Source organism: Protopterus annectens, chromosome 5.part0 (assembly GCF_019279795.1).
Source record: "Protopterus annectens isolate FY-2018-M chromosome 5.part0, PAN1.0, whole genome shotgun sequence".
In the NCBI taxonomy this organism is placed as follows: domain Eukaryota; kingdom Metazoa; phylum Chordata; order Ceratodontiformes; family Protopteridae; genus Protopterus; species Protopterus annectens.
In genome coordinates this window covers 490,482,208-490,495,175 of record NC_056735.1, presented here as the reverse complement: position 1 = coordinate 490,495,175, position 12,968 = coordinate 490,482,208, and the positions used below count along the sequence as shown (strand labels likewise).

At 38.9% G+C, this 12,968-nt stretch overlaps 1 protein-coding gene across 7 annotated transcripts in view; it reads right to left on the bottom strand.

Moving 5' to 3' along the window:
• The window catches only part of SYTL5 (synaptotagmin like 5), a 2,413,062-nt gene that overhangs the window by 1,109,041 nt on the left and 1,291,053 nt on the right, over nucleotides 1-12,968 (bottom strand). For all 7 annotated transcript variants that reach the window (XM_044072411.1, XM_044072417.1, XM_044072414.1 and 4 more), the window contains one exon: nucleotides 1,222-1,715. In XM_044072411.1, the coding sequence (XP_043928346.1) occupies nucleotides 1,222-1,346 (125 nt within the window). In that variant the 5' untranslated portion in view covers nucleotides 1,347-1,715. The remainder of the gene's footprint in view (nucleotides 1-1,221; nucleotides 1,716-12,968) is intronic.

Genomic DNA, 12,968 nt, shown 5'->3' with positions numbered 1-12,968 from the left:
GGATCTGAGAAATTTTTTTTGTAATACTTTTGATATTATCTTTGATATGGGTTTGGATTTACTACACAATTTAACAATGTTCTTTCTTTCTTTTGTTGGATAGTTTATTTATGGTGGTGGACCACCAGGGCAGTTTGTGTCGAATTTCCCTATGATGTTTTGTTCTGGGAGGGACTATTGACTCTGCATTTTCCTAATTTTAATATTAAAATTATTGGTTTATTTTTAGTATTAATTTTTACTATTATATGCTTACATTTTTTGCTATTTTATTTAAGTCTGGTGCTTATGTGAAGGATCCAGTTTGGATCAGTTCACTAACACATTTATTAAACAAGAAAAAATAAAGAAACAGTAAGAAACTTTCTTCTGGCATGACAGTAAGCATATTAACAAAAGGTTTCAGTTGTTATTAAAGGGAATGTAGGAATTTTAATTGGACATATAACCAACAGTAAAAAGTAGGATTCTTGAGGAAAACTGGGAAAGGTATTTTTTGTAGACTTTTGCCATTTTACTCAATACTGCCCATAGTCTTTTGTTGGAAGAGATCACATTTAGGAGAAGAACAGGTAACAGCTGGAAGGCATCAGTGCGAATTAATAATGTCGACATTATCATTGGTCTGCCAATATAGAACAAGGCATTAAGGCTATCAAGAGTCATCTGCCTATCTGTTACTCATGAATTAAATGCATAAGGTCAGTAGGCATCAAAATCACTTTGCAGAAAGATGACCAAAGAACACTATCTGTTTAGTGCCTCATTAGAACACTATCTGTGTAGTGCATGATTAAAGAAATACAGTTTTTTCAAATAGGGACAAAAGGAATCAAACAAATAACAGCAGGATGAAACTTCTAACTGGATCACAGAGTAACTTTCTGTGTAAAACTGCCATGCAACATTTTCAGTCTAGAGTCTTGGTTTTGGCTCTGTCAGTCCCCACATGCATGGTTTGTGATTTTGAGTAAGTCAGTTAACCAACTAGGTGGTCTTTGTCTGATCCCCATAAGTCTTAGGGGGTTAAATGAATAAACATATACATAAAATAACTAATGTAATCAGTTGTATTGAACTAGTATCTTCAAATCAAAAAATACAATAACTGAATCCATTTAACAATACATTACCCTACAATTAAGTGTAGCACTACTAAAATGTGTCTATTCATATTACATGAAACACAATTTTTAAGACTGGATTATAAAATGTGGTTACCTTATTCGTCTTTCTTCTTTTTTCTTCAGCTCTTCATCTCTCTGTAAAACGTCCAATATTACTTGCTTCTCTGACTCCGCCAAAAATGTCAAGTTAAGAATTTCACTGGCTTTAGGGTTCGACATACTTTTTCAAGTGTTCTCCCCTATACAGCTGAACTCGTATAAGGTGTTTAACTAAGGATGTTATGTAGTCTACAGGGAGCCATAGTCTTTGATAACTGCAACAAAGAGAAAAGAGCCAACTCATGAAATGTTGACATATCCCTTGTGTAGTAGTTACTCCTGTTAGCAGAGGTCTGTGTTATTAGACATTATTTAATGCAGCTCATTAATTTAGTTTCCTCCCCTTTCTGCAGGGTAATGATGGTTGCTATGACAATGTTTCATTATACAGGCTTTTCGTCCACTTGGTTGTTATGCTTTATAGACAACTTGGTTTATGCATTTAGGACAGTTTCAATGTTCTTTGCAGCCTGAGAAGCTTTATTGTTCCTGTAAGCAAAGGAAAAAAGGATAAAATTAGGCATTTTCCTTATAAATAATTACATTTTTTAATATAAGAAATGTTCATTGTCCTGTCATAAGTGTTGCTGTTTTTCAAATCAGTTCACAAATTAAATGCAGAACGAGTGTGTGTGTGTGTGTGTGTGTGTGTGTGTGTGTGTGTGTGTGTGTGTGTGTGTGTGTGTGTGTGTGTGTTACAGCTTTCAGATAGTTAAAATCTTATAATAAGCCTGCAGATGTTACAGTATTTATTGAAATAGTTTTTAACAGCAGCAATTCATTTGTGAGAGACTGACTAAAACATAACATTACAAAGAATTACAACCTTTGTAGGTGTCTTCCATTTTAACTTATCAGTTTGGGTTGTTCAGTGACAAACTACACACAGAGGAGCAGAGGATTAAATACAGTATTGGTTGTCTGTGTAAATTTACCACTTTGGAAAACTGAAAGGGAACACAGTTTATTTGTAGTGGCAAACATTTCCAATGCTGTGCCATTCTGCAAGGTGAAGGCAAAAGATCGTAAACTGCAGGAAACCATAGAGACCATGTAAACAGATGGGTTCATTACCTATACCTGATATATAATTCAAAGCCCATTTTTATTTACTTATTATTTGTAGAAAATAAATAAAGCACGAAGACCAGCTCACAGGAACAGACTGCACTTTAATATGAGCGCTTTCATCGGCGTAAAACCATCTAACTTCTTCAGATTAAATGAAGATAAAACATCACTTCCTTTTATACAAAAATCAGTCACATGATCCATAAATAATACATTTCTTAAAAACTTTACATTCAAGTGAAGTACAATAAAATCCACTACAACACCACAATGCCTTCTTCAAAACAATCAGGAATGTTTGTGCAACATAAAATAAATAAAATGCACTGTGCAAGTTAGCCATAGCCTGTTCATTTGCACAAATCCTATTAAATACCACTTATTTGAGAATGTCTTCAAATATGAAAATCTGCCTTTAATTTTAGTAACCTAGAAATGGAGGCCATATAATTAATTCCAGGTGGATGTGTGGCATCACATCTCAGTTGCCACACTAGTTGCTTGTATTCAAGGAACAATGGGGTGGGTTTCAAGGAACAATGGGGTGGGTCCCCCCCCCTGCCCTGGTTTACTACTTGTTCCAATGCACTGAATTTAAAGTAGTTCATAGGTAGGTACTAGGCTACTTGCCCTAGGGCCTATGCAACCCTAGCCAAAAAGGAACCCTGACTTTCACCACCCAAGAAAATTATTTTCCTGTGCCCCTGTCGAGCAGAGCCACAGAGTTGATGCCCGGGGTGAATTTCCTATTTCCCATCCAATCATCAAGAGTTTTCTTGAAGAGTGCTAATGAGGAGCTTTGTTTGATATAGATGGGTAGTTTGTTTCAGAGTATGGGGAGTCTCTGGGACAGGAATCTATCCCTCCAGCATATTCTGTTTATTGTGGTGACAAAGTTTCGGTCCCTAGAACATGTATTTCAGAGGGATTGGGATTTCTTTAAGTGGAGCATGTACAACAGCTCTGGGTTTGACATAGCTTTGCATGTTAGGCAGAGATCGCTTCTGAGTAGTTAAAATGCAACGGAGTAAAGCTGGGTTTTTTTGAGATGGTCTGCATAGGGCATCTGTTTGAGGCCAGTAATCCTCTTTGCAAGGTATTTCTGTGGCCTTTCCAGTTGTTGTAGATATCTTGTGAGGTGTATACCAAAAGGGGCACTGTACTCTATAATGGGTCCAATGAGTGATGAGTAGAGGGGGACAATGACCTCTTTTTTCCTGGATGAGAAACATTTTGTGATGAGGTGTGCCACATACAAGGATTTCCTGATTACTGTGGCAATGTGATTATCAAAGGTGAGACTACTGTCCGCTTGTGTCCCAAGGTCTCTTATAACACTTTCGGTGTTAAGTAGACTATGACCTAAGTGGTAGCTCATGGGTACAGAGTTTTTACCAAACGGGATGACAATGCACTTTTTGGCATTGAGCTTGAGGCCATGGCTTTGACACCATGCATCTGTCTCAGTGAGCCCCTTTTGTAGGCTGTCCACATCATTAGGAGTTTCAATTATGGCTCCTAGTTTGCAGTCATCTGCGAAATTTGTTAGCCAAAGACTTTCTGTGTTAGCCTGTACTTCAGCAGAGTAGATACCAAACAGGAGAGGACCAAGGAGTGAACCCTGTGGTACTTCACTTGTCACTGGCCTGAAGTCAGATTTGGAATCAGCTACTTTCACAGTGTGGGTTCTGCCAGTTAGCCAGTTGGCAACCCATCTTGTGACATAGGGATTTATTCCTATTTTAGTGAGTTTATCTATAATTCCAGAGTGGGGGATGGTGTCAAAAGTCTTGGCGAGATCTAGATAGGCTGTGTGAACCACCTTACCCTCGGCTACGGCTTTGGTGACCGCTTCAAAGAAGTTTATCAGGTTTAGGAGACATGATCTGCCTTTTACAAACCCAAACTGGGTGGGGTCCAGAGTCTGGAGATTACCAATGTCTTTGTTCATAAGTTCCATGATGATACATTCCATGGCCTTGCAGACCAGGCTCATTTTTCTAATGGGGCGGTAGATCCCAGGGTCTGTGGTGGCTCCCCATTTGTGGAGTGGGATAACTGTCACTGTGCACCATTCAGTGGGCACAAAGCCTGAGGTGAGGCTATGATTGGACATGGTGCTTAAGTGGGGTGCCAGTTCATTCTGTAGTTCATGTAGAATGCAGCCTGGGATATTGTCAGGTCCCATGGATGGTGTGTTCTTGGCTTTGGAGAGTGTGGTTTTTACCTGTACAGCCATGATTACAGGAACTTTGCAATCTTCTGGTATGGAGACAGGCCCTTTAGGGGGTGAGAGGGGGGTAAAGTTAGCACTGAACCTATCTCCCAGGATGTTGGCAATATCAGTTGGTTCTATATATTTAGTGCCATTGTGCTGTAACTCAGAGCAGATCTGAGTGTTGCCATTGAGATTCTTGGCATAGCTATAGAATGCTTTATGGATGTCTTTAGAATCAGTGGCAATTTTGTTTTCATAACTAGTTTTGGAGGATTTTATGAGGGATCTCAGCTTCTTACTGAGGCTGACCAGGGAGTTCCTCCAATCAGGGGATTTTACTCTTTTTTGCAACAGTTTCTTTCTTCTGTTGTAGAATTTATTTATGGCAGGGGAACACCAGATTGGCTTCCTTTTTTTGGAGGATAGCATCTTGGTTCTGTTAGGGATAGCACGATCCATGCCCTCGTGTAAGTGCTTATAGAGTGCATTTGTGTAGGATTCAGCAGTCGTAGTGGTTGGGAAATTCATGGATATGTTTTTGTTAAGGCATTATTCATGTTGCCTTTTCGTATGTCATATAGGTGTTGGTAAATGCATTTATTAAAGGAGTTAATGGTCTTCCCTAAATAAAAGTTGTTGCATTGTTGGCAAATAGCAACATAAACCAAGCTCTTACTTAGACAATTAAAATGCTGTTGTACAGTCACTTTAACATACCCTTTGATGTAAACAGTATTGTTTTCCAAAATACAGGGACATTGGGCACAATGTCCACATTTTTTCATGTGCCCTTTTGTTTTAACAACACCACCTCTTTCCAACAGGTTTTTTATGCTCAGATCTTTTTTGTATATTATCATAGGTTCATAGGTAGGTACTAGGCTATCGGACCAAGGGCCTAAGTAAGCCTAGCCAAGAAGGTTCCCTGGCTTACGCCACCCAAGAAAGTTAATTTCCTGTGCCCATGTTGAGCAGAGCCACAGAAGTAATCCCCAGGGTGTATTTCCTATTTCCCATCCACTCATCAAGATTTTTCTTGAAGAGTGCTAATGAGGAACTTTGCTTGACATAGATGGGTAGCTTGTTCCAGAGTATAGGAAGTCTTTGGGACAGGAATCTATCCCTCCAGCATGTCCTATTTATTGTGGTGACAAGGTTTAGGTCCCTAGAGCGTGTAGCTCAGAGGGATTGGGATTTCTTTAAGTGTAGCATGCCCAACAGCTCTGGGTTTAACATAGCTTTATATGTTAGGCAGAGATTTCCTCGGAGTAGGCGATATGCTACAGAGTAAAGCTGGAGTTTTTTGAGATGGTCAGTATAGGGCATCTGTTTGAGGCCAGTAATCCTCTTTGTGAGGTATTTCTGTGGCCTTTCCAGCTGCTGCAGATGTCTTGTGAGGTACATTCCAAAAGGGGCATTGTACTTTATAATGGGTCTAAAGGGTGCTGAGTAGAGTGGAACAATGACCTCTTTTTTCCTGGGTGAGAACCCTTTTGTGATGAGGTGTGCCACATAGAAGGATTTCCTGATTACTGTGGCGATGTGATTATCAAAGGAGAAACTAATGTCTTCCTGGGTCCCAAGGTCTCTTATCACACATTCAGCATTAAGTAGACTGCCGCTTATGTAGTAGTTCATGGGTACAGTGTTTTTACCAAAGAGGATGACAATGCACTTTTTGGCATTGAGCTTGAGGCCATGCCTCTGACACCAGGCATCTGTCTCAGTGAGGCCCTTCTGTAGGATGTCCACATTATTTGGATACTTGACTATGGCTCCTAGTTTGCAGTCATCTGCGATCTTCATTAGCCAGAGGCCTTCTGTGTTAGCCTGTACTTCAGAGAAGTAGATACCAAACAGGAGAGGTCCCAGGACTGAACCCTGTGGTACTCCACTTGTCACTGGTTTGAAGTTAGATTTGGAGTCTGCATCTTTTACAGTTTGGGTTCTGTCAGTGAGCCAGTTGCCAACCCATCTTGTGATGTAGGGATTTATATCTAGTTTAGTGAGTTTAGCTATAATTCCAGAATGGGGATGGTGTTGAAAGCCTTGGCGAGGTCAAGATAGGCTGTGTGAACCACCTTACCCTTGTCTACGGCTTTGGTGACTGCCCCAAAGAAGTCAATCAGGTTCAGAAGGCATGATCTTCCTTTCAAAAACCCGAACTGGGTGGGGTCCAGAGTTTGGAGGTTACCAATGTCTTTGTTTATGAGTTCCATGATGATGCATTCCATGGCCTTGCAGACCAGGCTCGTCAGGCTAATAGGGCGATAGCTCCCAGGATCAGTGGTGGCTGCCCCTTTGTGGAGTGGGATAACTGTTGCTGTGCGCCATTCAGTGGGCACAAAGCCTGATGTGAGACTATGATTGAACATAGTGCTTAAGTGGGGAGCTAGTTCATTCTGAAGTTCATGTGAAACACAGCCTGGGATGTTGTCCGGTCCCATGGATGCTGTGTTTTTGGTTTTAGAGAGTGCAGCTTTTACTTGCATAGATGTGATTACAGGGACTCTGCATTTTTCCTGTATAGATATGGGCCCTTTAGGGGGTGAGAGGGGGGTAAAGTTAGCACTGAACCTATCTGCCAGGATGTTGGCAATATCAGTTGGTTCTGTAATTTTCGTGCCATTGTGCTGTAACTCAGAGCAGATTTGGGTGTTGCATTGAGATTCTTGATATAGCTACATAATACTTTGTGGTTGCCCTTAGAATCAGTGGTGATTTTGTTTTCGTAGCGAGTTTTGGAGGATCTTATCAGGGATCTCAGCTTCTTATTGAGGCTGACCAGGTTTCTCCCAAACTTTTTTGAGATTTTCTTCGTCAATACTGAAGATTATCCAGTTATTCATAACCACTTCTCTAATGCTTTCAAAATAAGGGTTATATGATAATATCATGGCATTAATAAAGGGTTTACCCACATTCCCAGTGATTTCACTTGTCACTACTGTTGTACTCATTTCCGTAAGTGCTGAACTCAATAGTGGATAGAAATGCCTGTTTTGTCTCTTTATCATGACTTCATCTAGTACAGGTTCTATAAAATGACTAGGGTATCCTCTGTTTAACAACATACTTTTTAAGATTTCCATCTCATTTAGGAATACCCTGTCATCACTAACCATTCTAGCTTACCTGACAGCCTGCCCCTTGACTAGAGATCTTTTTTGATGCCTAGGATGGCAGTGTGTCGAAATGCAATAGAGCATTAGAATAGGTTGGCTTTCTGTATAACCCCGAGGTAAAAGTCTCATTCTTTCTATCCTTGCAAATGGTAATGTCCAAAAAATTGATCATGTCACTACTGGTAGTCATGGTAAATTGTAAGAACTGTGTACTCGTGTTTAAAAAAGTGAAATATTCACCTAACTGTTCCTCAGAGCCTTCCCAAAATATTAATATATCATCCAGGAAGCGCCCATAGAACCTACAGTATTTAAACAGTTCTGATTTAAAGACAGTAGTAGTCTCCCACTGAGCCAACACAATATTGGCAAATAGGGGGCACAAGCCGCCCCATTGCTACACCCGTTTTCTGCTAAACAATTGATTTTCAAAAAATAATGAAATTACTTTTCAAAATAAGTTCCATCAGGGTCCTGAACATCAAAATTCTTGAATGACTTGAGATTAGTTTTGGTACATAAAAAAATCATAAAAACATTGTGGTACCTTGTTCATGGGGGATTACTGTAAACAAATCTTTGACATCGACTGTAACTAAAATTAGATGATCTGAGTAGTATTCCTTGTGTATTTTCTTTAGACAATCCCAAGAGTCCTTGAGTATGTGTGGAAAAAGGTCTAAAGTTGCTTTTAGGTTATAATCAATGAATTTAGCCAATGTAAAAGTTTTAGATGCCTCAGCATCAACAATAGGTCTCATTGGGGGGGTCAATGATGCATTTATAGATCTTGGGATACCAAAAATAGTTGGTATATGGGGACTTTGCTGTATGAGGAACTGGGATTCAGTGATAGTAATTTGGTTATCAAGTAATAAATCATTTAATATGATGTCAATATTGCGATAAGCAATATTCAAATCATTCACCGATATCTCTTCATAAGTGTCACTGTACAGCATTGTCAACATTTTGTCCACATAGGCACATTGGTCCATTACCACCAAGCCCCCAACCTTGTCCGGTTTCATGATTCTTATGTACTTATTGGCCCCAATGTCTGTAAATAGGTTTTCTTCTTCATTTGTCATGTTGGATGTAAAATTCCCTCGCTTGTTTTTGTATATCTGTCTAATCTGACTTGCACAGAGGGTTTTAAACACATGTAAAAGGGGGCATAAAGGTGGATTAAATACACTAGTCTTTTTTACATCCAACAGTATTGTCTGTTTGGTTTTCACAGTCAAAGAAAAATCTAAAATTCAGTTTTCTGACATATAATTTAAAGTCAAGTAAGGCATTTCCAGTTTTAGGCATTCTAGTAGGAACAAAATTAAGGCCTTTTTGAAACAGGTTAGCCCATTGTTTTGTTATAGAAGCATCACTCAAATTGTATATCTTAAAATCACCGCAATCATTTGTTACTATGTTACATACATTTTGCTCATCAAACCCTTCCCCTATTACCACTGTCTCCTTCCTCCTCTCCCCCTCCCCCGGTATATTCTCCCCCGGTGGGAATAAGAATCCAAGGAGTTTAAATTATTCATCTGCCCCAAGTTGTAATTTTGCTGTCTCTGATTCTGAAAACGTTCTGAACTCCGAAGAGGTGCTTCTAAAGGGACTTGTTCAGCATTGTCATAAACATCATTGTTGTTGTCATTCAATACAGGCATTTCATATACATCGTCATGGTTCACCTCTTGAGGTGCAATGTGCCTGTTATTGGAAACAGGTAATGGATAAGCCCTCCCCCTTCATATTTAATTCTGTCCCTTTCCAGCTTTTTAGGTTTTTTGGATTTTATGGCTGCCACAACCTTGTCAACATTGACAAAAACAGCTCTGTATTTATTTATTTTTTAAATCAAAACATAAATCATCCTTGATACGGTCATTCAAATGGTCAATATTAACATTTAAGCAATTTATTTTCCTCTCATTGTCTCTCAGCAAAAGTTCTAAAAGCTCACAATCATGGCGATTAGTCATTGTTAATAGTTCTTTGTACAATTCAGATCCATTTACAGTACCTGTTGGGAATTTAAACAAACCCCACCCCCTATCCCATTGTTCCTTGAATATAAGGAACTAGAGTGGCAACTGAGATGTGATGCCACACATCCACCTGGACTTAATGATATGGCCTCCATTTCTAGCTTACTAAAATTAAAGGCAGATTTTCATATTTGAAGACATTCTCAGATAAGTGGTATTTAATAGGGTTTGTGTAAATGAACAGGCTATGGCCAACTTGCATAGTGCATTTTATTTATTTTATGTTGCACAAACATTCCTGATTGTATTGAAGAAGGCATTGTGGTGTTGTAGTGGATCTTATTTTACTTCACATTAATGTAAAGTTTTTAAGAAATGCATTATTTAAAGATCATGTGACTGATTTTTGTATAAAAGGAAGTGATGTTTTATGCTCAGTTAATCTGAAGAAGTCAGATGGTTTTACGCCGACGAAAGCGCTCATATTAAAGTGTAGTCTGTTCCTGTGAGCTGGTCTTCATGCTTTATTTATTTTCTACAAGTTTTATTCATGTTTTGTATTTACTTATTATTTATATATTTTGTGTTTGCATTTTAAAACTAGACAGGTATGCTAGCCTCCAAGAACCTTTTCTCAGGATGTAACTGGAGCAACACAATGGAGAAGTCTGGCCACCAACAAACACAAGTACTAGATTCACAAGAACAGAAGTAATCCATTGCAACTCTGCAGTGTAGAATGTGTACATCAGAGCACATCAGATGTATTGTAACACTCACACTTTTATTCAAATCACTTGTTATGGTAAGTACTGTTGGTTCCTGACACAAAATCTAGCCAGACTATTAGAGGCCTAGGCAAAGGAACATTTGTTCAAAAATAATAACTAACTAAATAAATAAATAACATGTTCATTCACTATAACTGACCCCCTGCATCTTCTTCTTAATACAGACAACCCTGAAATCATCATACAATTATACTGTCCCATGCAGTGGCTCTTTTCCCATGATTAAGTTTGAATGCATTGCCCACCCTTCTGCAGTTCAGCTGAATACACAGTTTGTTTTAATCACTTAATCCACAAAATACCTTTTAACTGTTTTTATGTATTTTTTTTTTTAATTTTTACTTCATAACTACACATTTTTGTTGGTCTTTCCAGACACTGCATGGAAAAAATGCAACAACAAAATGAAGCACATCACTACTTATACTTAAGTAAATAGTAATAATATGCAAAACAAAATACACTAACATATTAAATAAGCTAACTATATCTCAGATTTTATCATTTGAAGTTCTGTTGGCAGTGCAGAATTGGCTACTAGTATCAGTACATTATGTTGAGATAGTAGAGCAGAATCTGCTTCATATAATAAGAAGTATAAAATAAAATGTTACCTATTATTAAAACAGAAAAAAGTAATAGATAATACAGAGAATAAAAATACAAGATAAAATATGGTTTAACAAAAGAATACTACCCGGATTCAGCGAACGTCCGTGCAGGAATAACTTATTCCTACATGGAAGGGACTGTTCCCGTGCAGTACGGCAGCATGCCATGCATATGTATGAAGGCGTGCTGCCATGCTCTAATACATACACTAGGATGTGTACAAGCACAAGGGGCTGTCTGAGAGCAGTGATCACACAATACACATGACCCCTGCACACCAGAATTGCCATACGGCAATCTAAAAAGAGCGAGATCGCTCATCACACCTTTCAACCCATTAGACTAAGAAATCTACAAAGCCATAAGGGACAACTGCTAAATGTTGCTATTACAAACTTAGAAAGTTGATAGAATAGCAGGTTCTGCATTACCATTAATTTTCTGAAGGGTTTGAAGTCTAAAACACAGATGTCTGTCATTATTTTCAAACTTCAATCTTTAATGATGTGCCAGAGAGCCACAAGTTTATGAAAAGTGGACCAAGAATATAAGGCAAAAATCCGTACATACTGTGAAAAGTTATATGTCATCAATGTTTGCAAAGCACAGCCCCTAAAAAATATATATTTTTTCACATTTGCAATAAAGTTTAGGCATAGCTGCTTGGCTGTGCCTGTTGCTTAGCTATGGTTAGGCCAGCTTAAATGGCACAAGAAGTTAAATAGCAATAGACATCAAACTTAAATAGTAGTGCAATAGTGAAGTGGTTAGAGCATACGCTTTGCATGTAGTTATTCATGGCTCAAGCCCCACCAAAGCCCTTTCCAGTTAGTATGTGAAATTATTTTTTTTATTTATTTGTATATTTATGTAGTAAGTAACTTATATTTCTCAATCAGTGTAGTGCATTAGGCCCAGATGTGAGGTGTCAGTGTAATAAAGTTGTGAACCCTCCATATAAACACAAGTGTCCCATACAGTACAGTCACACAAGAATAAATGTAATGAAAGCACATTGATGGATGTCAGGGAAGGCAAACAAATTTATAATATGTCAGGAATGACAAATCAATCCCATACAGGTGGTAGTCCATAAAATAAAACATAAGCAATGCTAAGCACTGCATAGCTATGCTGACCGGGTGTAAGCATTGTGTAAATATGAATGCTAAGAAATGAGTAGCCCAGCTAAGTGGATTTGTCCATTTGGTAAGCAGTGCTGAACCTGCCCCTTTAAGCACTGCCAACCTTAGCTAAGCAGGTTTGCCTGTAGCTTAGCTTAGCTTAGCCCAGCATATTCAAAACTGCCCAATCACAGCAAAGGGCAGGAAATTGGCCAATTTTAACCTTGCAGGTGGGAATACAGCTCATAATTTGGTTATAGATCCCCAGTGTAGGCAGTATGGCAGGTGCTGGAGAGGGCATGCTATTTTAGGAGCAGCGCTGGGGCATACAGAAGTCCAAGGTCATGGTAGGACTCCTTGTAAAAAAACATGATGTGAGACTAATGCAGGACCAGTACCAGGGCTCCCAATACAAAACGGAGGCCTGGGAAAGTCTCGCTTGCAATTTCACCAGTGCCACTGGTATCCCTCAGACTGGTGAGCAGGTCTGGCACAACTATGATGACTTGAAGCAGATGAAGAAAGAGCTCTTGCACCAGTGGGTCCAAGAAGAATGACAGAGGGGTGATGTCCCAGCAATGTGTAAGTATTCATAGTAATAACTGTTTACCAAAGTCCAGCCTTTGTATGTGCTGGATATGTATGCATAAATGTTTCTCTATCTTCATTGCAGCTCCAGCTGAGCGGAATGCGAACCAGGAAGCCCATGACAGCAGGTTACAAAGGCTGCATCACAAGGTTGGTGAGTAACAATCTAGCTTGTAGTAGTCATACTAAATAAATATAAAGGAGTAGAATGTCACC